We start from the raw sequence: 23,647 nt of genomic DNA, 5'->3' as shown, positions 1-23,647 counted from the left end.
ATAACTAAAGGGAAAATAATAGAACAATGGGAGAAAGAAATTAGAAATTTCGTATGGAAGGGAGGGAAATCAAGAATAAAATGGGACGTATTAAAGGATAGTAAGGAAAGAGGTGGATGTGCTTTACCCGATCTAAAGCTATATATGTGGGCTAGTAAACTAAGTTGGTTAAAAGAGTGGATAAAATTAGAAAATACAGAATTACTGAATTTAGAAGGGGCAGATTTGAGCAATGGATGGCATGCTTACCTCTTTTACAAAAAGCAAACAAAACTTAAAGATTTCTTAAACCATCCTATAAGGAAAGCATTATTTTTAACATGGGAAAAGACAAGGAAGATGTTCTATAACAACAAACTCCCCTTGTGGATATTAGTTCAAGAGGCTTTCGGACTAAAATGGGATAAAGAACAGAAGTGGTTATCATATATGGATTTAACAAAAGTAGGAAAGGAAGGGAATTTGAGACTGAAAGAGTGGGAAGAAATAAATAAGGATAACTATAAAATGAATTGGTTTGAGTATACCCAGATTAAATTAAAGTTCAAGAATGATGTTTAAAAAAATGGAATTGAAGCAGTGGTAAATGAAATAGATATAATTTGGTGGAAACAAGATAAAAAAGAAATGTCAAAGTTTTATAAGGTGTTGTTGAAAAGAGCTCTAGAAAAAGAGACAATTAAAGAAAGCATGATACGATGGGCACAGGATATAGGGCACTCAATTGATTATGAGGAATGGCAGAGATCCTGGCAAAGAACTAATAAATTTACAGCGTCTCAAGCTTTAAAAGAAAACTATTTAAAAATGTTTAACAGATGGTACCTCACTCCTGTTAAAATCAAAAAGATTTATAAAATACAGAAATTAAAGTGTTGGAAATGTAACAGGAATGAGGGCTCGCTATTCCATATGTGGTGGACTTGCAGAAAGGTCAACAAATTCTGGAACAAAATACATACAGAAATGCAAAAAATGCTTGATTGTGAGTTTAAGCGGACACCAGAATTTTACTTGCTGAACATGCTACCGAAACTAGATAAGAGTATCGAAAAGGAACATTGGAGAGTATTGCTTTACTTAGTTACAGCGGCAAGATTAGTCATCGCTCAAAATTGGAAAAACAATAAATCTCTACTTCTGGAAGATTGCATATTAAAGCTACAAGAATTGAAGGAAATGGACAGACTCACAAGATTGCTAAACAACAGATGTGTAGATGAGTGGAAAGATGAATGGTTACCTGTAGTAAAATTTTGGGAAAGAACAACGGATATTAAGAAAGACATGTGGATATAAATTATTGGTATTATGGAATTACACTTATCAATTTATCTATGTTAATTAAGAAGTATAGATTTATGTATAATTCTCATGGAAAAATGAAATAAAAATAAAATAAAATTATTCCAAGATCTGGTTCTGTCCAGTAGATGCAAGACAGAAAACAAAGGGCCATTAGTGCGTAATTCGCTTAGAGTATTTGCTGCCGTAAGATGTGGCAATAGGTTTGGGTGGCTTGAAAAGGAGGGAGTGGTAAGGGATAGTGGATTGATGGGCTATTCATTGCTGGAAGGCAGCCATAGAAGGATGGCCAGTTTCCAGGGGGGCATCTCATTGGCTCCTTTGGGATGCAATGGCTGTTGGACTAGTTGGATGCTTGACTTGATTCAGGAAGGCTTTGCTTATGTTCACATGTTAAAGAAAGTGAGCTAGAGAAGGAGGATTTCTTCTCTGTATGTGTACATTTGTTTGTGGGGATGGAGGATTCACTCCCCTGGCTGATCTTTATCTCCTTTGTCTTTGTTTCTCACAGCCATGACAGTAAGCTAGCAAAAGGAAGAGGATCTCTCTGATCATCTCCTTCCTGTAGTTGCACCCCTCCCTGCCCCCAGCTTGGCTCATCTGTTGCCCATATCCAATTCCTTCCTGGCACCCAGCAGCCTGACTTTGCAGTGCCACTGAGTCGTACGGCTGGTTTTGTTGCTTGAGCCAGTGGCTCGGATCCATTTCCCACCTCTCCCTCCCTAATCCTATCAGTGGCCTGAAATTACCGGAACGTGGTCCCAGGGCTGCCACAAGCGGCTGGCCACCCGCATCAAAAGCCAGGCGGAGGGACAAGCCTTCATTAACAGTGGCTTCCTTCCAAACTGTCAGGCTCCAGCGGGGGTGACAGCTGCACGAATTGTGTCTCGTGTTGGATGTCTTCATGCATTTAGACCAATGTCATTTGCAAAACTGACAGCCACATCCAAAAGCACCGTAGTGGCACTTGGAGCTAACACCATGTATTCTCCCTGCAGGAGGGAAGGAAGGCTCTGGAGCTTGGAGAGTCTGGAGCTGTCCTCTTCCCTTCCATGCTGAGCAGGGGTCTCCCGATTTTCTTCCCAGTTCTCCCTTCTATAAGATCATTGTCCCAACTGGGGATACCATGCGATACAACTACCTTGTCAATGCCCTCATATCCAACCAGAACCCAGCGTTGCTCGTCTGCCTGGTGGGCACAGGGAAGACCTCTATTGCACAAGGTGTTCTTCAGTCCCTTGACAGCACCAAGTGGGCCGTGCTGGTCATCAACATGTCCGCACAGGTAATTGGGGAAAGAAGGAGTTGATGTATCACATCTTGAGATGTTGTGAAGTTTTCTGGGAGAGGGTGACTTGTCAGCCACATCATACTTGCAGCGAGCCAGACCCAGGTCTACAGAAGGGAAGCCTGACCCTTAACATGTCTACTTTCACTCCTGCAGACAACCTCAAACAATGTCCAGAGCATTATTGAGAGCCGTGTAGAGAAGCACACCAAAGGTGTCTATGTGCCCTTGGGTGGGAAGAGCATGATAATCTTCATGGATGACCTTAATATGCCTGCCAAGGATCAGTTTGGCTCCCAACCCCCACTGGAGTGGCTCCATCTTTGGCTGGACTATGGCTTCTGGTATGACCGGTCTAAGCAGACTATCAAGTATGTCAAGGTGAGGCATGTTGGCAGGCAAGGATCTGGTTTCAGCAGAGGCCACCAGACCTTCCTCCTGTGGGGTTCCAGTCATTGGGCTACAGCTCCATCCTCAGGGCCTGGTCAGCCTTGCTTTCTGCCACACACTAAAGAGACTGCTCTCTTGCTTATCATTGCTCGGGGCCAAGTGAGGTGGCATGTTAGGTGTTTCAGTGCAGGAAACAACTTTTCTCCCTTGAAATAGCAAATGTGTAAGGAGAAGTAGGTTCAGGATTGGGACCCTGATGTGTGACGGATAGGGGTTGAAACCTTTGTCCTGTAGGGCTGTTAGCAGCTTTGGCAACAAGGTCTTTGGTCTGGAATTCTGCGCCACTACTCCTGCTCCTGTCTAGACACACATTAAATACAATCACGCTGTTAACGTATCGTCTAGTTAGCCTCCCCCCCTCTCCACTTGTTTGAAAACTCAGCAACCTGTGAGAAGAGACCATTTGTGCCTGGAATAATTGTCCTCAATGTTTTCTGAGAAGCTGTGCATCTGAATTTCAAGAGCGGTTGGGTAGCAGAGGGAGCGGGGTGTCTGAGAAGCATCTTCCTGCCTCCCGGCTGGAGCACTGGCACGTGCCTCTGCAGCTATTACAGCCTCCACTTCCATGCAGGGCCCCAATTTGTATGCTGCCTGCCTCCCCTCCACCCCCTCCATGGGTCCCTCTGGACCGCTTAGTGTGGCACTACTAAAACACTTTTATGGAAAGGGAGAAAGGTGGTATGGTAGGGGGACTGTGAGTTGGCGGGGGAGAAATTCCTTTATTTTCTTTCATTTTTGATCTATGCCTGTTTGTCTTCCCCTCAGGACATGTTCCTGATGGCAGCCATGGGACCCCCTGGAGGAGGGCACACAGTGATATCCAGCTGACTTCAGAGCCGCTTCAACCTCATCAACATGACCTTCCCCACAGTAAGGGCTGCTTAGGCATTCAAAGGGTGGGCCTGCCGGAAGGGCTCCGGGGCCAGGGGTTAATCAGGCAATCATAGCCAGAGGCACCGCCAGCCCTCCCTTCCCATCTCTTGGGGTGAGGGATGGATGGGGGAGCCAAAGGCTGCCACACAAGTGGCCCAAAGGGCTTGTCCAGATGGCCTTTTGGTTGCCAGAGCCTCCCTGTGATCAAGGGGGAGCATGGTGGCTGCAGCGTTCACCTCTGTAGGCCTGCGTTCTGAGCAGCCTTTGCTGTTCTGCATAATGCTGAGTGACAACAAGGCCTGGTATCCAAAATCAAAGCTGTGAGGCCGGGAGGCATGGTGGGGGGGGGGGAGCGAGGGAGGTGCTCTTGGCAAGGTAGCACTGGCCAGGACATTGCGGTGCCTGAGGCATGGATTCCAGATTGGTGCTGCCTCCTGCTCAGTCCTGGGAGGGCACTATCCAGCAAGACGTTCTCCCCTGTGCAAAGTCTTTTGAAGTAAGCAGATCTCCCTGCTGCTTTGTGCCTGTGATGAATCAGATTGGCCCAACAATCCCTCCACAAAATCCATGGCTTGTGGCATCTGCCTCATTGTACATCAGATATCAGATGTTTGATAGCAGGCTTGACTGACAACTGTAAATACCACATTTAGAGCATCCTTATAACAACACTCATCAGTACTATTACTGACATAGTAATAGAATAAGTGGATAAGAGAATGTTAATGAGAATATGATGAAAAAATATAGGTAGAGAAGATTGTTATTCTTTCTCCGATTTTGGGAAATCTTTAATAAGAAGGTGATAATAATTTTTAACATATTAATAAACTTGGGTCGTAAGAACTTAATGGTAAATTTATATGGGATAAAAAGAGTATAAAAAGAAACAAAGAAAATTTTAGTTTATAAAACTCAAGCTCAAGGAAGTATACTGAGGTGTTGTTTTTTTTTTTTAAATGGACCTGATATGTATTTTTAGAAATATGATGTATTAGGAACTGTCTTTTTTATGTTTTTGGATGTTTTATTTCTTTCAATAAAAAAAAAAATAACAACACTCATCAGGTGTGTCCCAGCAATACTGACGGAGGCTGCCTATTTATTTATTTATTTATTTATTTAATATGCTGCCTTTTTCTTACATGGGATCAAAGGTGCACACAGCATGACTGAAAACAAAGTGTAGTGGCTTGTGCATTGGACTATGACTCTGGAGACCAGGGTTCGAATCCCCGCACGGCCATGGAAACCCACTCGCTGACCTTGGGCAAGTCACACTCTCTCAGTCTCAGAGGAAAGCAAAGGAAAACCCCCTCTGATCAGATCTTGCCAAGAAAAACCTACGATAGGGTCATCATAAGTCAGAAATGATACAACAGCAACAACATCTTTAAAAAGCTCCTAATGATAATTAACTTGAAAAATTAAAGAAACTACAAGTGAGCCATTTGTGTTGGCCTATGATTTTGGAGATGAGGATTCGATTCCCAGTTGGCAATGAAAACAACTGGTTGACCTTGGACAAATCACATGCTGTCAGCTTTAGGGAAAAGCAGTGACAAAACTCTTCTGAACAAATCTTGCAAAAAGAAAAAACCCCACACCTCATGATAACCTTAGGGGAAGACTTAAGGCTGCCATAAGTTGGAAAGACACACAACAACAACAAACCACAGTAAAACATCAGGCCTATAAAGCAATGTTGCCTCATTTTAAAACATGACAATAACAATAAAAATGCAACACACATCTCCCATTAGTAGACCTTTCTGTGTGCCTATTCAGTTCTGAGGCAGAAGAGTGACTTCAGCCCCAAAATCAGATCAGATCAACATCAGCAAGATAAGAGTGGTAACCCTGGACAAGTATTTTTGCTCCTGGAAGACTCCAACAGTGGTATTATTGCTCAGTTTCCCCAAGTCGTCTCTTGAAACTGGAAGTGGGCTTCCTGTTACTTGGAATTTTCCCTTTTTTTGGTCTACTTTCCCACATTTTGTGGGATGGTACAGCCTGTGGTGGCTTATGGAGATGGAAAATGGACCCATGGACTGCTAGGTTTGCCTAGCCTTGCCAATAAGGCAAGGGCTTTTCAATGATGGGATACACTTCTAGCTGGGCTCCAGCATTTTTTATTTTTGTTTTGGGGTAAGAGAATTTTTAGATTTAATTTAAAAATTACCCAAATGTCTTAATGAATAATATCAAGGTATCCTCTTCTGGGCCCCAGCTGTTTCACTACTTACAGCAGAGCATATGGGCTCTTGTGTCTCCCAGCATGACTGTGGGGCACCTAGCCAGCCTGTGGCCCACTATTATGGATAGCAGTCCATAATATGGAAGTCACTAACTTCTGTGGCAGGGATCCTAACTTCCTGTTGAGGTTGACACTTTCCACAGGCACCAGTTCTATAGCACAGCTTTCCCTCAGCTGGGAAAGGCCAGAAGGGTCCCAATGATGATGATGATGATGATGATGTTTATTTATATACCGCTTTTCCAAATTAGATCAAAGCGGTGTACAACAGGAAGTACAATTCAAAGTAAAAAAACAAACAAACATAACAGGCCTCTCTCCCCCTCAAGATGGTGGTCGGAAGGAGGGCTCTTAGTCTTTCAGGCCCTGGCCTCTCTCTCCCCAAGATGGTGGTCGGAAGGAGGGCTTTTCTTCTTACAGGCAGGCAGTTGGAGCTTGCCTGCCTCTCTCCCCCCAAGATGGTGGCTGAAGGGAGGGCTTTTCTTCATACAGGCAGGCAGTTGGAGCTAGCCTGCCTCTCTCCCCCCAAGATGGTGGCTGAAGGGAGGGCTTTACTTCTTCAGGCAGGCAGTTGGAGCTAGCCTGCCTCTCTCCCCCCAAGATGGTGGCTGAAGGGAGGCCTTTTCTTCTTACAGGCAGGCAGTTGGAGCTTTGCCTGCCTCTCTCCCCCCAAGATGGTGGCTGAAGGGAGGGCTTTTCTTCTTCAGGCAGGCAGTTGGAGCTAGCCTGCCTCTCTCCCCCCAAGATGGTGGCTGAAGGGAGGGCTTTACTTCTTCAGGCAGGCAGTTGGAGCTAGCCTGCCTCTCTCCCCCCAAGATGGTGGCTGAAGGGAGGCCTTTTCTTCTTACAGGCAGGCAGTTGGAGCTTTGCCTGCCTCTCTCCCCCCAAGATGGTGGCTGAAGGGAGGGCTTTTCTTCTTACTGGCAGGCAGTTGGAGCTTTGCCTGCCTCTCTCCCACCAAGATGGTGGCTGAAGGGAGGGCTTTTCTTCTTCAGGCAGGCAGTTGGAGCTAGCCTGCCTCTCTCCCCCCAAGATGGTGGCTGAAGGGAGGGCTTTACTTCTTACAGGCAGGCAGTTGGAGCTAGCCTGCCTCTCTCCCCCCAAGATGGTGGCTGAAGGGAGGGCTTTACTTCTTCAGGCAGGCAGTTGGAGCTTGCCTGCCTCTCTCCCCCCAAGATGGTGGCTGAAGGGAGGGCTTTTCTTCTTACAGGCAGGCAGTTGGAGCTAGCCTGCCTCTCTCCCCCCAAGATGGTGGCTGAAGGGAGGGCTTTTCTTCTTACAGGCAGGCAGTTGGAGCTAGCCTGCCTCTCTCCCCCCAAGATGGTGGCTGAAGGGAGGGCTTTTCTTCTTACAGGCAGGCAGTTGGAGCTAGCCTGCCTCTCTCCCCCCAAGATGGTGGCTGAAGGGAGGGCTTTTCTTCTTACTGGCAGGCAGTTGGAGCTTTGCCTGCCTCTCTCCCCCCAAGATGGTGGCTGAAGGGAGGGCTTTACTTCTTCAGGCAGGCAGTTGGAGCTAGCCTGCCTCTCTCCCTCCAAGATGGTGGCTGAAGGGAGGGCTTTACTTCTTCAGGCAGGCAGTTGGAGCTTTGCCTGCCTCTCTCCCCCCAAGATGGTGGCTGAAGGGAGGGCTTTACTTCTTCAGGCAGGCAGTTGGAGCTAGCCTGCCTCTCTCCCCCCAAGATGGTGGCTGAAGGGAGGGCTTTTCTTCTTACTGGCAGGCAGTTGGAGCTAGCCTGCCTCTCTCCCCCCAAGATGGTGGCTGAAGGGAGGGCTTTACTTCTTCAGGCAGGCAGTTGGAGCTAGCCTGCCTCTCTCCCCCCAAGATGGTGGCTGAAGGGAGGGCTTTACTTCTTCAGGCAGGCAGTTGGAGCTTTGCCTGCCTCTCTCCCCCCAAGATGGTGGCTGAAGGGAGGGCTTTACTTCTTCAGGCAGGCAGTTGGAGCTAGCCTGCCTCTCTCCCCCCAAGATGGTGGCTGAAGGAAGGGCTTTTCTTCTTACTGGCAGGCAGTTGGAGCTAGCCTGCCTCTCTCCCCCCAAGATGGTGGCTGAAGGGAGGGCTTTACTTCTTCAGGCAGGCAGTTGGAGCTAGCCTGCCTCTCTCCCCCCAAGATGGTGGCTGAAGGGAGGGCTTTTCTTCTTCAGGCAGGCAGTTGGAGCTAGCCTGCCTCTCTCCCCCCAAGATGGTGGCTGAAGGGAGGGCTTTTCTTCTTCAGGCAGGCAGTTGGAGCTAGCCTGCCTCTCTCCCCCCAAGATGGTGGCTGAAGGGAGGGCTTTTCTTCTTCAGGCAGGCAGTTGGAGCTAGCCTGCTTCTCTCCCACCAAGATGGTGGCTGAAGGGAGGGCTTTTCTTCTTCAGGCAGGCAGTTGGAGCTTTGCCTGCCTCTCTCCCCCCAAGATGGTGGCTGAAGGGAGGGCTTTACTTCTTCAGGCAGGCAGTTGGAGCTAGCCTGCCTCTCTCCCCCCAAGATGGTGGCTGAAGGGAGGGCTTTACTTCTTCAGGCAGGCAGTTGGAGCTAGCCTGCCTCTCTCCCCCCAAGATGGTGGCTGAAGGGAGGCCTTTTCTTCTTACAGGCAGGCAGTTGGAGCTAGCCTGCCTCTCTCCCCCCAAGATGGTGGCTGAAGGGAGGGCTTTTCTTCTTACTGGCAGGCAGTTGGAGCTTTGCCTGCCTCTCTCCCCCCAAGATGGTGGCTGAAGGGAGGGCTTTTCTTCTTCAGGCAGGCAGTTGGAGCTAGCCTGCCTCTCTCCCCACAAGATGGTGGCTGAAGGGAGGGCTTTACTTCTTCAGGCAGGCAGTTGGAGCTAGCCTGCCTCTCTCCCCCCAAGATGGTGGCTGAAGGGAGGGCTTTACTTCTTCAGGCAGGCAGTTGGAGCTAGCCTGCCTCTCTCCCCCCAAGATGGTGGCTGAAGGGAGGGCTTTACTTCTTCAGGCAGGCAGTTGGAGCTAGCCTGCCTCTCTCCCCCCAAGATGGTGGCTGAAGGGAGGGCTTTACTTCTTACAGGCAGGCAGTTGGAGCTAGCCTGCCTCTCTCCCCCCAAGATGGTGGCTGAAGGGAGGGCTTTACTTCTTCAGGCAGGCAGTTGGAGCTAGCCTGCCTCTCTCCCCCCAAGATGGTGGCTGAAGGGAGGGCTTTTCTTCTTCAGGCAGGCAGTTGGAGCTAGCCTGCCTCTCTCCCCCCAAGATGGTGGCTGAAGGGAGGGCTTTTCTTCTTCAGGCAGGCAGTTGGAGCTAGCCTGCCTCTCTCCCACCAAGATGGTGGCTGAAGGGAGGGCTTTACTTCTTCAGGCAGGCAGTTGGAGCTAGCCTGCCTCTCTCCCCCCAAGATGGTGGCTGAAGGGAGGGCTTTTCTTCTTACAGGCAGGCAGTTGGAGCTAGCCTGCCTCTCTCCCCCCAAGATGGTGGCTGAAGGGAGGGCTTTACTTCTTCAGGCAGGCAGTTGGAGCTTTGCCTGCCTCTCTCCCCCCAAGATGGTGGCTGAAGGGAGGGCTTTTCTTCTTACAGGCAGGCAGTTGGAGCTAGCCTGCCTCTCTCCCCCCAAGATGGTGGCTGAAGGGAGGGCTTTACTTCTTCAGGCAGGCAGTTGGAGCTTTGCCTGCCTCTCTCCCCCCAAGATGGTGGCTGAAGGGAGGGCTTTTCTTCTTACTGGCAGGCAGTTGGAGCTAGCCTGCCTCTCTCCCCCCAAGATGGTGGCTGAAGGGAGGGCTTTTCTTCTTACTGGCAGGCAGTTAGGGTTGTCAAGTCACATCCAGAAGGGGATCAGTGACCACCATTTCTTCACTTCCATCCCTGGGCTTGTGTGTGTATGGGCGAGTTGGTCCCTCTTGCATGCCTTTGCCACCACCATCACCTCCACACTATAATTTCCCCCTCCCTGAATAGGATTCCCAAATCCGGTGCATCTTTGGCACCATGATAAACCAGAAGTTGCAGAATTTTGATGAGGCGGTGAAGCCCATTGGAAACGTCATCACCAAGGAGGCCACAATGGAGCTCTACAGTGGCCACAATGGAGCTCTGGACAGTGTTGTCCAGAAGTTCCTGCCTACCCCGGCCAAGATCCACTACCTTTTCAACCTGCACGACATTTCCAAGGTAGAAGGCCTGTTCTGTGGCCAGAGGGGTTTGCCTCTGGAGAGGACTCTGCCCTCCAAGTCAGGGAGAGCATGTGGGTGGGTGCAGGGCAGGAGCAGAGGGCCGCAGCAGAGGGTTCCCTTCTCAGGGATTGCACACCCACAGGGCGCTCTGCCCTCCTTTCTGCTTGGGCCAAGGGGACAGGAGGCAGCAGGTGTGCTTTGCTTGATGTAGCTCAGTACACATGGAAGGGGGCAGCTCACCCACACGTTCCAGACTCATTCTGCCTCAGGCAAGGAAGCAAGTCCTTGTTAGCTGTTCGCAGCCGAGGGTTAGGGAAGCTTTCGGCTTTCCCCTCCACATCTCCCTGACATCTTCATTCTTTATGCATATATGTGTGTGTATATGGTTTTTTTGCCTGAATGCTGTGGCTTTCTGAGAATGAAAAACTGCTTTTCTTTCTTCTTCCATTTTCATGCCTTCTGGAACTGTGGTGAGATTGTTCTTGCTGATGCCTCAGAAACCCAGGAAAGCTTTTTAAGGGGTGGGTGGGTGGAGAGAGCGTGTGTCTCTTTCAGCACTTGATGGATTCTGTGATTCAAATTTAGTCATTGGGCCAAGGTGGCTGTGGCTGATGGGAGTTGTAGTTTAACACATACAGAAGACATGAGGAGGAAGTGCTAACGCATATTTCTGTCATGTTCATTGTATGTAGAAAAACAACAAGTGGCACTTTTATGGCTAACAGATTTATTACAGCATAATGTTTTTGTTTTTTGTGGAGAGCACTCCACTTTGTTGGGTGGATGGGTTATAATCTTAGAGATTCAGGTATGCACTGTGTACATGTAAATATTCAATTGTTTCATACTCACATGTGATAATTAATCGTTCTCACAGTTTTCTCCCTGGTATGAGGGGAAAGGAATATTTCTGTGAAGTTCTCATCTGATACTTCCACATCCTTAAGTGTTTCAAGAAATTATTCTATACATATTTTTTTGTGCAAAAATTGTGTATTTTAATGCAAAGCGTTTTTGTGTGTGCAGAAAACAGCTTCTAACCTTTCACATTTTCTGTGTGCAAAACTGCTACATTCTGTGGAAAGAATGTTTTCCCACAAAACCACCATAGTTTTCATGCAAAACCCCATGTGAAACAAGGATCTACAAATACCAGGTGAAGACTGCACAAAATTCTCCTTTCAGAGTTATTCTTGCAAATGGGTTTCTTGATTGTTGGGAGTCCCATTTTTCAGGCAATGAATGAATAACAGCATGTTTTCTTTCCACTTTCTACATGAATGGGCATGGGATCAGAGCAAGATGGGGTGCACAAAGTAATGACATTGGCAGTTATATTATTAACTTTGGCCATCAACAAAATCATTGGTGATCATGCAAACATTCCCAGTCGGACAACTCTGACATCTGGGTTGCTGAGCAGCCATGAGACAAGGGTTAATGTTACATTTTTTGTGTTGTGGTTTAAATAATGCTCCTTTATGCAAGCCTAAAGGCTGGGAGCATTAGGATTCCAGGCGAGCACATTTCCTTCCCACCAGTGCTGCAGAGCTCACATCAAATGGGTTCAGCAAGTTAGGAGAGAGTTTGAAGATATCAAACACCACTGAACGTTTGTCCCGACCCAAGCCCTGGAGCTGTGCTCAAACACATCAAGTGCCAGCAGGTTGCATGTGAACTAGGCGAGTTGTGCTGCCAGCCCCAGAGTTCCCACACAGTTGAAAGAGCAGCCAACTCGAAGGCGGAGGAAATGGTGAAGGCAGACTGTCAGGGCTTCTTATTCTTGGGCCACCAGCCATGATGGCTGAGACTTTTTGGAAGCTGTAGTCCAAAAGAGTCCTGCTCCCAAACTCTGGTTTTGACAAACAGCCCAGGGCTGCTTCAGAATAGCCTTTCTAGCATAGATGTTGCCTGACTCCTGTGGTAGCAAAGAAATTCCAAATTGGGATGTAAGCTCTAGGTCCAGCCTCCTTTAAGAGTCCCCAACCTCCCTCCAGCTCCAGGCAGTGGTCAAAAATGGCCTTCCTTGTGATGAAAGGGTGGATAGGTACAGGAACCAGCACCACCTGTCTCTAATGTTCGTGTCACGGGAGTCATGGGTGTGATAGGCCTTGATGGCAATCTGTTGACTTGTCTGGTTCTGTTTCTTCCCTTGCTCAGGTGTTTCAAGGCATGCTGTGGGCCCACAAGGACTTCCACGATACCAAAGCCAGCCTCACACGTCTCTGGCTTCATGAGTGCTTCAGGTAGAGATGTCCTAAAGGCTTCTTTCTGCTGTTTCTGGTAGATGGGCCTTGGAGAAGCATTGGGGTAGTGGAGCAAGGGGTGGGTGCCTTCTGAAATATCTGGGTCAAGAAATAATATAACATAGGAGCCCCCTCTGAATGCTGTTCCTTGCAGTAGTTGTGTAGCCCTGGGCACCATGATTCCTTGGGAGCCTCCTTTTGTACAGTGTCATTGTTCTTGGAAAGGGGGCTCTCAAAAGCCAGCAGAAACCACAAAGAAGAGTCCCAGGGTATTTCTGCGGTAGGAGAAGAGGCCAAAATTGATACTCAGCTAGAGCAGTTTATCTGTAGGTGGACGTGGTCATGGTTCTGGATTGCCTATAGGGAGAAAGAAGAGCTGTGGATGAGTGGCTCCTGCTTTTCCTAGGAGCCTCTTCTCTGTCCCTGAGGCTTGCTTTCCATGGGACCAGGTGCACACAGAGGCCTCTGGTAATGTATGTATTGAAATGGGTACCTGCAAGCCCCAGAACACATGGATTCTTTCTCCTCTGCTCCAGGGTTTTCTCTGCCCGTCTGGTGGATGCTGCAGACATGGAGGCCTTTGTGGTCCTCTTGAGTGAGAAGCTGGGCTCATTCTTTGACCTGACCTTTCACAACCTCTGTCCCAACAAGCACTCCCCCATCTTTGGTTTGTACCTGCTGCTGTTTGTAGAATTTGTATCCTTTTTTTTTCTACACATGACATTCAAGACCAAATCTTAACCCTTCTCTCACACATAGGAAGGAATGCCTGTTTCACACACAATTTTTACGCCTAACTAAGAAATATGCCCACTGTTTATCCAGGCTGATGTGGATAATTGGGATTATGATTTCAAGGAAATCAAAGTTTGGGAGCCGCAGCACCTACAGTGGGAGAAAGCCGGGTGTAGTGGTTTGAGTGCTGGATTAGGACTCCTGGAGACCAATGTTCAAATCCCTGCTCAAGCATGGAAACCATTTGGGGGAAGGCAATGGCAACCCTCCTCTGAATAAATGTCCAAGAAAAACCTAGGATGGGGTTGCCATATGTTCAACTTCAAGACACATAACAATAACAGCACTGACAGTCCTTCATGTTTATTTCCTGCCAGGCTCTATGCGAAATTGTCCCAAACCATCTATAACCCCCCCCCCCCCAAAAAAAAAAAAACCCAAAGTTTGCTGATCTATTCTGAACTTGCACAAAAATGCCTGGACAGATCAGCCTAAGTATAAAATATTAGGTTTGGTCATAATGAGTTGAGAAACCTTCAAAACATACCAAACACTTAGGTGTTGGTATGGCATGTAGTTGATTGATCAGGTCAAAAATATTGCTGTGTAATAATTAATTTAAGTGTTGTTAAGCATATTCCACTAGCTTCAGTTCAAGGAAAAGGGAGTTATAGGATGTTCTTGGCTCTCAGGGCTTTCTGCCTCTGGTTCTGGAGGAGTGGGTATAAAAAGCTGAATTACCAGAGCACTGGGAGGATGGAAGGAAAGCTCACTGGGGACTTGGGGTGATTGTTCTCTCCAGGGGACTTCATGCGCAATGTGTGTGAAGACCTGACAGACATGGGTGTCCTGAAGGCAGAGATGGAGCGTGCCCTGGATGACTACACCCGGACGCCGGGCATGGTGTCCATGAGACTGGTGCTTTTCCGTGATGCAATTGAACACAGTGAGCGTGTAGAGTCACAGTGCTGGATGTTGCAGAATGATTTACATCTGGGTGGGATACAGTGTGGTCTGGAAATGATACGGAACATCTTTGCCTTGGGGATCCTTCCTGGAAGATACCTCCCAGCACTTACAGTCAAAAGCCACTAAGCTGGTGTTTTCACAGTTTTCCCATGGCAAGAGAAAAGATGGAAAGAGCAATAGAAAAACCTGGGGGAGTTACAAAGGGAAAACTACTATTAAGCTTGAAGCTCTTCCACATTGCAGAAGTAGGCCAGTTTGACACCACATCAACTGTCATGCGTCTATCCTGTGGAATCCTGGGTTTTGTGGTTTGGTGAGGTATTCAGCCTGGTCTGTCAAAGAGCTCAGGCGCCTCACCAAACTACAGATGCCAGGATTCTGTAGCACAGAGTCATGGCAGCGAAAGTGCTGTTAAACTGCTTTATTTCTACAGTATGGAAATACCCTAAGTGAATGATGCTAGGGCTTGAAAGCATTACTTATGGTGGGCTACAACTTGCAATGCAACTCATCCAGCACAGCTACTGGCCATGCTGTCTGGGGGACTTGGGGGGGTCTTGATCAAGCTGTGGTTATTGTACAGAAAAAACCATTGTCTGGGGTACACAACTTGGTACCCCATTCTGCTTCCATTGTGCCTACCTAGTGCTTTGTTTTCCTGCAGTAACCCGTATTGTCTGGGTGATCAGTCAGCCACGAGGAAACATGCTGCTGGTGGGCATTGGAGGCAGTGGGCGCCAGAGCCTGGCACGCCTGGCTTCATCCATTTGCGAATACTACACCTTCCAGATCGAGGTCTCCAGGCAGTATCGTAAACAAGAATTCAGGGAAGGTAAGGATGTGCTCCTGCTTAAACTCTAGGACCCAGGTTGTAAACCCGCTCCTATGTGGCTTCTCCTTTGAGTGGCCCTTACTGTCTCCTCTTTGCCACAGATGTCATGAAGCTCTACCGTCAGACAGGAGTAGACCTGAAGCCCACTACCTTCCTCTTTGTGGACACCCAGATTGCAGATGAGTGCTTCCTGGAGGACATCAACAACATCCTCAGCTCTGGGGAGGTGCCCAACCTCTACAAGCCAGATGAATTTGAGGAGGTGGGTGTGTGTTTTGTGTCTCTGGAATGACCAAGTGGGTGGGGGAGCAGTGGGAGTCATCCATATCCTCACTTCATACTATCTCCTTCCTGGACTTTGTCTCCTCCTTTCAGTGATTTCAAACGGTGCTTCTATGTCCAAGACATTGTAATTTTTTTTTATTTGCCTACAGCCATCTTGGATGGGGGAATTCTGGGAGTTGTGTTCTAGAAATGTACTTTTCCAAGTTCTGTGCAGAGAATGCATAATTTGTCAACCCAGAAGTACTGCAGTAAAAACATGCTTGAGGGCCACACTTGGTTCCAAAAAGATATGCCTCAGCCCAGTCCCAGAAATGTAGGGACTGTTATACCTTTGGATCTTCAACTCGGTCCAAGGCTGCCTATGCTGGCCTTGGGAATCTGTGGCCCAGCCCTGGAGCCTCTTTTCCACATCAGCGCTGAACTCTGGGAAACATGAAAAAGTGGATGAGTTGCACACTCTGGGGATGTGCAGAGTTCTTGAAGCTCTTTAGTGATAGTGGCCATCCCCACTGCACACTGAGGCTTAAGGAGTAAAGTTTCTAGGCAAGTGTGAGCCTCCCCTTCCCTCTTGCCCTGGTATTTCCCTCTCGCTTGTAAAAAATTAGACAAAGCTGCCTTATCTTGAGTCAGATTCATGGTCAGTCTAGCCCAGTCCAGGCTTCCTCCCATTGGCATCACAAAGCCTCTTGCAAAAAGAGGGTTTTCTTTCTTTCCTTCCTTCCTTCCTTCCTTCCTTCCTTCCTTCCTTCCTTCCTAACTGAAGATCTGGAGATACCAAGGTTTGAGCCTGGAACCTTGTGGATGCACAGTAGCTGTTCCTTCTGGGGGTTGTAGCTGAACATCTGGAGGACCACACAGTGTTCACCTCTGGTGAAACCGTGGGGATCTTTGCCACTATCGAATGAGTGCTGACTCTCCCCACTGCTATGCTTGTGGCCCATGAAATGCTTGTGAGTTCCCCCATGGGGAGATGGGGAGCACTTCCAAAGTTGGGGTTGTCCCTTCATTGCCTCTAGCCATCCTTAAGTTCTGCCTCACTGTTTTTCTGTGGAGCATTCAAGCCCAATCTAGCCTCTTTCTCATTAATGCTCTTTTTCTTACCAGATCCAAAACAACATCATTGATGCGGCTCGAAAAGAGGGCATCCAGGAAAGCCAAGACAGCCTCTTTGCCTACCTCACTGAACGGGTGCGGAACAACCTGCATGTTGTGCTGTGCCTGAGCCCCATGGGTGATCCTTTCAGGTAACCCAGCTTCTGTCTAGACAGCAAGCCAGTAGGTTTTACTTGGAGCAACAGTGACCCCTGGTGGATAGGAGTGGCTTAAAGCGAAAAAGTGTTGACAAAATGGTGCTGGTCTAATAGGAAAGAAGGAGAAAATGACCCAGTGCAAGGTGATAAGCCTAGCTGAAGTCACAAAGGGCAAAGCAAAGGATGAGACACAGAGAAAAGGAAGGAATTAAAAGAGAACTTCGGAGGTGCTGGGTGCACAACACTTCAGGGCCTCTCTCCTTTCTATGGCTGTTCATGCAGTCTGATTATAAAGGTCCTTCCAGGATACCAGTTCACTCCATGTGTCTGAGGAAGTAGACCTAAGTCTGTGAAAGCCTATGCTACATGTCTTTCACTCAGTTAGTCTCAAAGGTACTACAAGATCCCTTTACATACTGATATTACAGACTAACACAGCTTTTTATAAATTCCACTCCTTTGCCTTAGGAACTGGATTCGCCAGTATCCTGCCCTGGTGAACTGCACCACCATAGACTGGTTCTCTGAATGGCCCAAGGAAGCACTGCTGGAGGTGGCAGAGAAGTACTTGGAAGGCGGTGACCTGGGAAGCGTGGAGCAGGGAAGTCTGGATATGGTGAAGGGCATAGGGCATCTTTTGAATTCTCTGCTACCAAGGACAGCAGTGCCCCTTCCTGATGCTCTTCTTCTTCCTCCTGCCTAGATGCAAAAACGAGTGGCTAAAATCTTTGTCACCATGCACTGGTCTGTGGCCAGGTACTCAAAGAAGATGATGCTGGAACTTCAGCGCCATAATTATGTCACCCCTACCAACTACCTGGAGCTAGTCTCTGGCTACAAGAAGTATGTGCCTCTCTCTTTTGGTATCTTCAGGGAAGTGGCCAGGCAGAATGTTTTAGAACAATGCCAGGGAGAGCGTGCTGACTGAAAAATAGCTCCAGACATGGACATGGTACTGACACTGCTTTGATAGAACCTATTTCCTAGGAGAGAGAGATGGGAAATGTGGCCCTGCTGATACTATCTCATCCCTCAGTACCATCAGATGTAGTGGCATACCAGACTGTCTCAGTGGGTTGAGTGTGGGAGGCTCAGAGTTACTGTGTTTCCACTTCTGCTGTGGGATTGGGTTGAGAAAATGGATTTAGGGGGATTTTTGCTTGACTCTCCAGTCTTTCGTCTGCAGGGTCCTTTGAGAATCCATCTCAGCAGATGTAGAGGTTTGAGTGTTGTGGTTTGAGCATTGGACTACAACTCTGCAGACTAGGGTTCGATTCCCAGTTCATCCATAAACCCCACTGGGTGACAATGGGCAAGTCACAATCTCTCCGCCTCAGAAGATGGCAAAGGCAAACCCCTTTAAACAAATCTTGTCAAGAAAACTTCATGATAGCTTCACCTTAGCTTCACATAAGGCAAAAATGTCTTGAAGGCACACAACAACAACAACAACAACAACAAAGAGTTGGAAAAGGTGCACAAAGGGCAACTAGCATTATCAAAGAACTAGATCATCTACTCTAGGAAAAAGATTATAAATTTGGGTTTGTTTTTTTTTTACTTTGAAGAAAAGATGGAAGGAACACAAGGTATATAAAATGTATATAAAATGATGCAGTATAAGAACAGAGTGTTAGATTAGGTACTGATTCATCAGGACTATTCTAATGTACTTAAATAAATCTGTTGGGTTTCCCACATAAATAAATATTACATGTTACATCTAAATAAATGAATGCAAGTAAGATATTTTAGTTATATCATAGTTCATATAGGAGATAAGAAGTGATTCCAAACATTGCTGTAAGTGGTATTTTTTGCTGGTGGAAAGCCATTTTAGGCAGAGCACTGTCACTGATCTGGTTTGTGTAGAAATCCTTGGGGAACAGATGAGCAAGAGGGAGATATTATACTGAGAAGGGGAAATAGTGATCTCTGGCCCCCTTTTTATGGCCCTGATGCTCCTGGCAATCCCAAAAGTATTCCAACACTTTTTTAAAAAATTAAAAATTTGTGCTGATCTTCAGGCATTTTTTCATCCCAAACTGGTCAAAACAACTAAAAAACAACATCATATTGAGCAATTTATTTCTTCCACTCATAAGAGCATGCCTAAGCCCCTCAAAGCCCAGAAATAATCAGCCAAAGATTGCCCAAAAAACCAGCCAAAAGTGACATGACGAAGCACAACAGCGTGGCCCATGGGGGGAAGCACGGCAAGAATTGGCTCCTGCCTCCTGTACAGTTGCCACCCCTTGGTTACACTCATCTCCTGTTCATTGATTTTCCCAAGGCATCTCTAGGAACAGAAAGTTGGACTCAATAAGGGCTTCAGTCTTATCTAGCTTCAGAGCTCCTCTTCTTTCTAAGAGGTTTGTGTGAAATACTCCTGGAGAAACAGGCCTTCCTCTTCTTCCCTCTGTGCAGGCTCCTAGCAGAGAAGCGGAAAGAGCTCTCAGACCAAGCCAACAAGCTCTCCAATGGCCTCTTCAAAATTGATGAGACTCGTGAGAAAGTGGAGGTGATGACGCTGGAGCTGGAGGAGGCTCGGAAGAAGGTTGCAGAATTTCAGAAGCAGTGTGAGGAATATCTGGTTATCATTGTCCAGCAGAAGCGAGAGGCTGATGAGCAGCAGAAGGTGAGCGGCTGAGGCTGGGTTCCCTGTTTGTAGTTGTGCCAGCGGTAGGCTTGTGGTCCTCACAATGCTCGTCTTTCCCGTCTCCCCACAAACAGTGACTGCAAACAGTGAGAAGATCACTGCCGAGGAGATCAAGTGCAAATTATTGGCCGACAATGCTCAGAAGGATTTGGAGGAGGCCCTACCTGCTCTGGAGAAGGCCATGAAGGTAGACGGGTGTGGAGAACTGTCACAGAGCAGCTCTGGAGAGCATGGAGATTGGAAAAGCTACTTTTTTAGACTATAGCTCCTAGAATGCCCTAGCCAGCAATGTCCAAAAAAGAAGAAGAAAAAGAAAAAGAAGGAATTTCTCAGCATCACCCCATAGGTCTTTTTTTTTTGGAATGCTGGAGCTGCTTTTTATTAAACATCTAACAGGACTTACAGCACGTTTTTTAAAATCTCTTTCAAAAATGTATTAGTTCCATAAATCCACTATTGTCATGCCTCCAGAGCATCTTTGATGCTCTTGAGACATATATTTAGTTGACATTATATTAGGTTTTCTAGGTATTAATTTAAGAGGGGAAATACAGATCTATAGCTTTAAGAAAGACAAGGATTGTGGGAAATCCCAGGGTCTCTTACTGTCTCCCTCTAGCTAAGTTTCAGTGTGTAGTAAGATTTCAGCCAAGTCAGACCTGGAGAGAGTATTTTCCTTTGAAAAAAAGATAAGTCCACAAAGGAAGAAAGATAGTCCTCAAAGAAAGATAGAATACATCAAGAAGAGAGCAAGGTATTTAGAAAGGACTATACTGTAAGAAAAAGAAGAAATCAGTTTTGTGTTTTTTGTGTTATAACCAGTAAAGCTTTTGGAAACGTAAGAAATTTGTGGACAAGTCTTTTGTTCAGGCTGTGTTCCCGAGAGCCAGAGGCCTTACTACACCCAAAGTCCATAGCATCGCTCTTGGGACAAAACAACTATCAAAACAGAGAAATTCAAAGGGCTATGATTTATCTCTCTGGTTATCTAGCTAGGCCATCTGCACCCTCCACTTGATCCTGACAGATGCCTCATACCCCCTTCCTTGTCACTTCACAGTTCCTAGTGGCTGGGTGGGTTTGGTGTTTTTTGACAAGGTTGGTCACCAAGGTCAAGAACTTTCTTCCAGTGTTCATGCTTTGTCTCATCCAACTGCTGGAGACAGTCTCTCCTAACTTTTCAAAGTCTGTCTGACTTTGCCTTCTTTGATCCTCTTGTCCTTCTGTCATTGTCCTTTGCTTCCTTCTGCCCTCTGCTTTTTGCATTCTGTGGGATTAACAGTTGGGAAGAACCTTGATGCACAAAGGATGACCCTATATGGTTCATCCAGCCCTCCAGTTCTGCTTGAGTGGTGAACTTTATCTAGGAATGGGTTACTACTGGAGCATGGAAATGTTATGCTTTTGGACTTGAGACTGGGGGATCCTAGAAGTTATAGTCCCAAAAAGTAATGTTTCTAAGCTCTGGTTTATGCCTATGCAAATGACTTCATGCTTCAGCCCATGCTTATGTGTGGGATGCCTTCTCCAATATGAGTCCTGCCATTTGGAAGCCCCTGGGCATGCTCAGAGCTTCTTATTGGGGAACCTTTTTGTCACACTCTTTGCTAAGCAGAGCCTGCTGATGTGAACTTCTGCTCTGTGTTTGTTCTGTGCCTCAGGACTGGCTGTAAAGAGGTGCATTGTTTCGTGTCTACTTTTTGGTAAGAAGACACAGCACAGGTGTCTTACTGCTCATGGAAGGTCTTGCTTTGTTAGTTGCAGTTTGGAGATTACACAGTTAAGGATCAAGGCCTAAGAGAGGCAGGAAGACTCAGTCTTGCCTGCTGCTTGGATTTAATCAGCAAGTTGTTGTCCCAGATCTCATACTCATAAGTGTTCTGGCTTACTGCACTCCTTGAGCCCTGAGTAAATGATGCCACATTTGAAAATATGGAATGATGAAGTGACCTCTGACTCTTTGAAATCTCTCCAAACATCACTCTTGGAAATGCTTAGAATTCAGTCTTGACAAACCTGCTACACTGGCAGAATTAGACATTGCTCCTGGATTCCTTATGGCTCTGTCTTCTCTATTGCACCCTCCTTCCAGGGCAGACTTATTCCTTTCAGAGGAAGCTGGGAGCTCAGCTTTCAAAATCTTGCTAGAACTTACTGCACACAGACAGTGCGGGGCACTCAAGTGCTTGGCTTTCTGTGAGCTCTTTTGTGAACTGGCCAGGAGGTTTCCCAGTCTCTGGGCTTTGTAATCTGAGAAGTGCTTGGGGCTTGGTCAGGCCTGTCCTTGACAACAGGCCAAGAGCAATGGAAGAACAACCTGCCCATCCCGCTTCCTTGCAGTGACAGCCAGGGGCTTAGCAGGCAGGAAAGCCCTCCCCCCCCTCTGTGTGTGTGTGTGTGTGTGTGTGTCCATCACTTGTCAGCATATGTATTAGAGAGATTTTGTAGCACCTTAGAGACTAACTGAAAGAAAGTAAGAAGTTGGCAACATGAGTTTTCATAGGCTTCAGTCTACTTAAGATGCTTTTGGTGGAGCATTTGTCAGCATCTGGTGATCCCATGAGTTGCGTAGGGCCTTCTTAGACAAGGAATCCTGAAGTGTAGCTTTTGCCAGTTTCTTCCTCTGAAATAGAGCCTACAGCAAAGTATTTTTTGGTAGTCTTCCATCTAAGTGCTAACCAGGGCTGACCCTCCTGAGCTTTCACGATCACATGGGATCTGGGAAGACACCCCAGCTTCTTGCCAACTGGATTTATTTTCTGCTGCCTCATTTGGGTGGGGGTCCTTGGAGCAACAGCAGCTGAGAAATGGCCAGAGGTGTGTTCCTCTTATGGGGCCAGTCTACCCAGGCTACTGGCCCTGTCAGCCTTTTGCTAAGAATTGCAAACGAAAGTGTGTGTCAGAGCCTGAGGTTTTCAGGCTTCTCATTATTGCATGCTCCATTCTTCCCCCTGAGGTAATGCTCTCCCCTTAAAGCAGTGATTTTTCAACATCTGACTCTCGAGAGGTTTTGGATTTCAGCTCCCAGAGGCCGCTAGCAGCAGGAGAGTTCTGGGAGTTGAAGTCCAAAACATTTGGAGGTCACAGGTTGAGAATAACTGCCCTATGGAGAGCATTCCTTTCCTCTTGGAAGAAATGTAGGCAAAATGTAACTATTGGGCATATTTCAGGCATTCTTGGTTGTTTGGCAGATGCTTATTGTTGATGTGAGGTACCTGTGGCTCGTTTCCTTTTCTGTTTTTATGGGCATATATGAGACAGTGAAGTGCAGAAAAATAGCTTTGCAGTCCCACAGTGCTGCAAACTCCAAACCAGCAGACTTAGGAAATAAATAAGTAAAGCTTATATGCCAAACTGACCCTTGCATGCATAGTATTTTGCCTTTAGGGTTACTTTCGAACTGGATGGATCAGGTCTTTATTATAGGCCATTGACTTTCTATCTCTAAATTGATCTTTTTATTTAGAATACTGTATATTTATGTAAGTTCTACTTATTAATTTCCTGCCTCTGTAGGTTTGTTGATGGCCAGCCCTGTGAGTTAGGTCTTGTGTTTCCTTCCTTCTTGTCATGCTGCAAACTCCCCCTGTCTTAGCCCTGGCTCTGCCCCCACCCCAGCTACAGTCTCTGGTTAACTCTTTCTGCTGGGTTCATGGCCTTTTGTTCAGAAACATTTCTTCACTCCTGGTTTAGACAAAACTTGACAACTAGGTGACTAGGACTTGCTTTGTGAGAAGACTCATGTCTTCAGCCATTCCTGTCTCTGGCTTTGGGCAGGTCCTGTGCTTTGCCTCTCCCTAGAGGCAGGAGTGAGCAATGTCCTCCTCTGGTCCTTTGGTCACTTGCTCTCCCTTTGTCCCTCCTTGCAGGTGCTCAACAGGGAAAGGCAGATGGACAGTCCCTGCACAAGCTGGTTAGCCGATACCTACTGGGACAACATCACTGAGCTGGACAAGCTCACCAACTTCCACGGCATCATGAACTCTTTTGAGCAATACCCTCGTGACTGGAACCTATGGCACACCAGCTCCAAGCCGGAGAAAGCCATGCTGCCAGGTTAGACACCACACTGGGGCTGAGGAGCTTTCCCTTCTTCCTGGGAAACTAGCTGGCATCCTGGTGGTCAATCCCAGCTAAAGTAGACTCATTCCATCCATGGTTTTAATGGTGAGTCAACACATAGGCAAATCTTTCATTCGTCAGAACTTTAAATAAGTTTAGGCTCTTGTGTGATTAGATTACATGAGAGAAGTTGAGTGCAGTTTGCTCCTTCCTCTTGTGTCTGGAAAAGCAGAAAGGTGGTTACCCACAGTCCTGTAAAGTACCTAGAACTCCTAAAAATGGCCAGCTCCAAGAACAGGTCCTAGGGCAAGTTGATGCCTCCACATAGCAAAGATGGGTAGGTGT

General features: G+C 47.1%; 1 protein-coding gene across 1 annotated transcript in view; it reads left to right on the top strand.

Annotated features, from left to right (window-relative positions):
* The window catches only part of DNAH2 (dynein axonemal heavy chain 2), a 161,737-nt gene that overhangs the window by 128,172 nt on the left and 9,918 nt on the right, over positions 1–23,647 (top strand). The window contains 14 exon segments of the mRNA XM_089481030.1: positions 2,392–2,590; positions 2,750–2,974; positions 3,809–3,913; positions 10,050–10,262; positions 12,425–12,510; positions 13,047–13,177; positions 14,048–14,191; positions 14,879–15,046; positions 15,148–15,308; positions 16,436–16,575; positions 17,050–17,197; positions 17,285–17,424; positions 19,009–19,219; positions 23,110–23,296. Of these exon segments, the coding sequence (XP_089337156.1) occupies positions 2,392–2,590; positions 2,750–2,974; positions 3,809–3,913; positions 10,050–10,262; positions 12,425–12,510; positions 13,047–13,177; positions 14,048–14,191; positions 14,879–15,046; positions 15,148–15,308; positions 16,436–16,575; positions 17,050–17,197; positions 17,285–17,424; positions 19,009–19,219; positions 23,110–23,296 (2,258 nt within the window).

The sequence above is a fragment of the Sceloporus occidentalis genome, unplaced genomic scaffold (genome assembly GCF_023333645.1).
Source record: "Sceloporus occidentalis isolate IW3139 unplaced genomic scaffold, rSceOcc1.0.p SCAF_14, whole genome shotgun sequence".
NCBI classification, from domain to species: Eukaryota; Metazoa; Chordata; class Lepidosauria; order Squamata; family Phrynosomatidae; genus Sceloporus; species Sceloporus occidentalis.
Note: the sequence above shows the minus strand (reverse complement) of the source record. Positions and strands in the feature narration are given on the sequence as shown.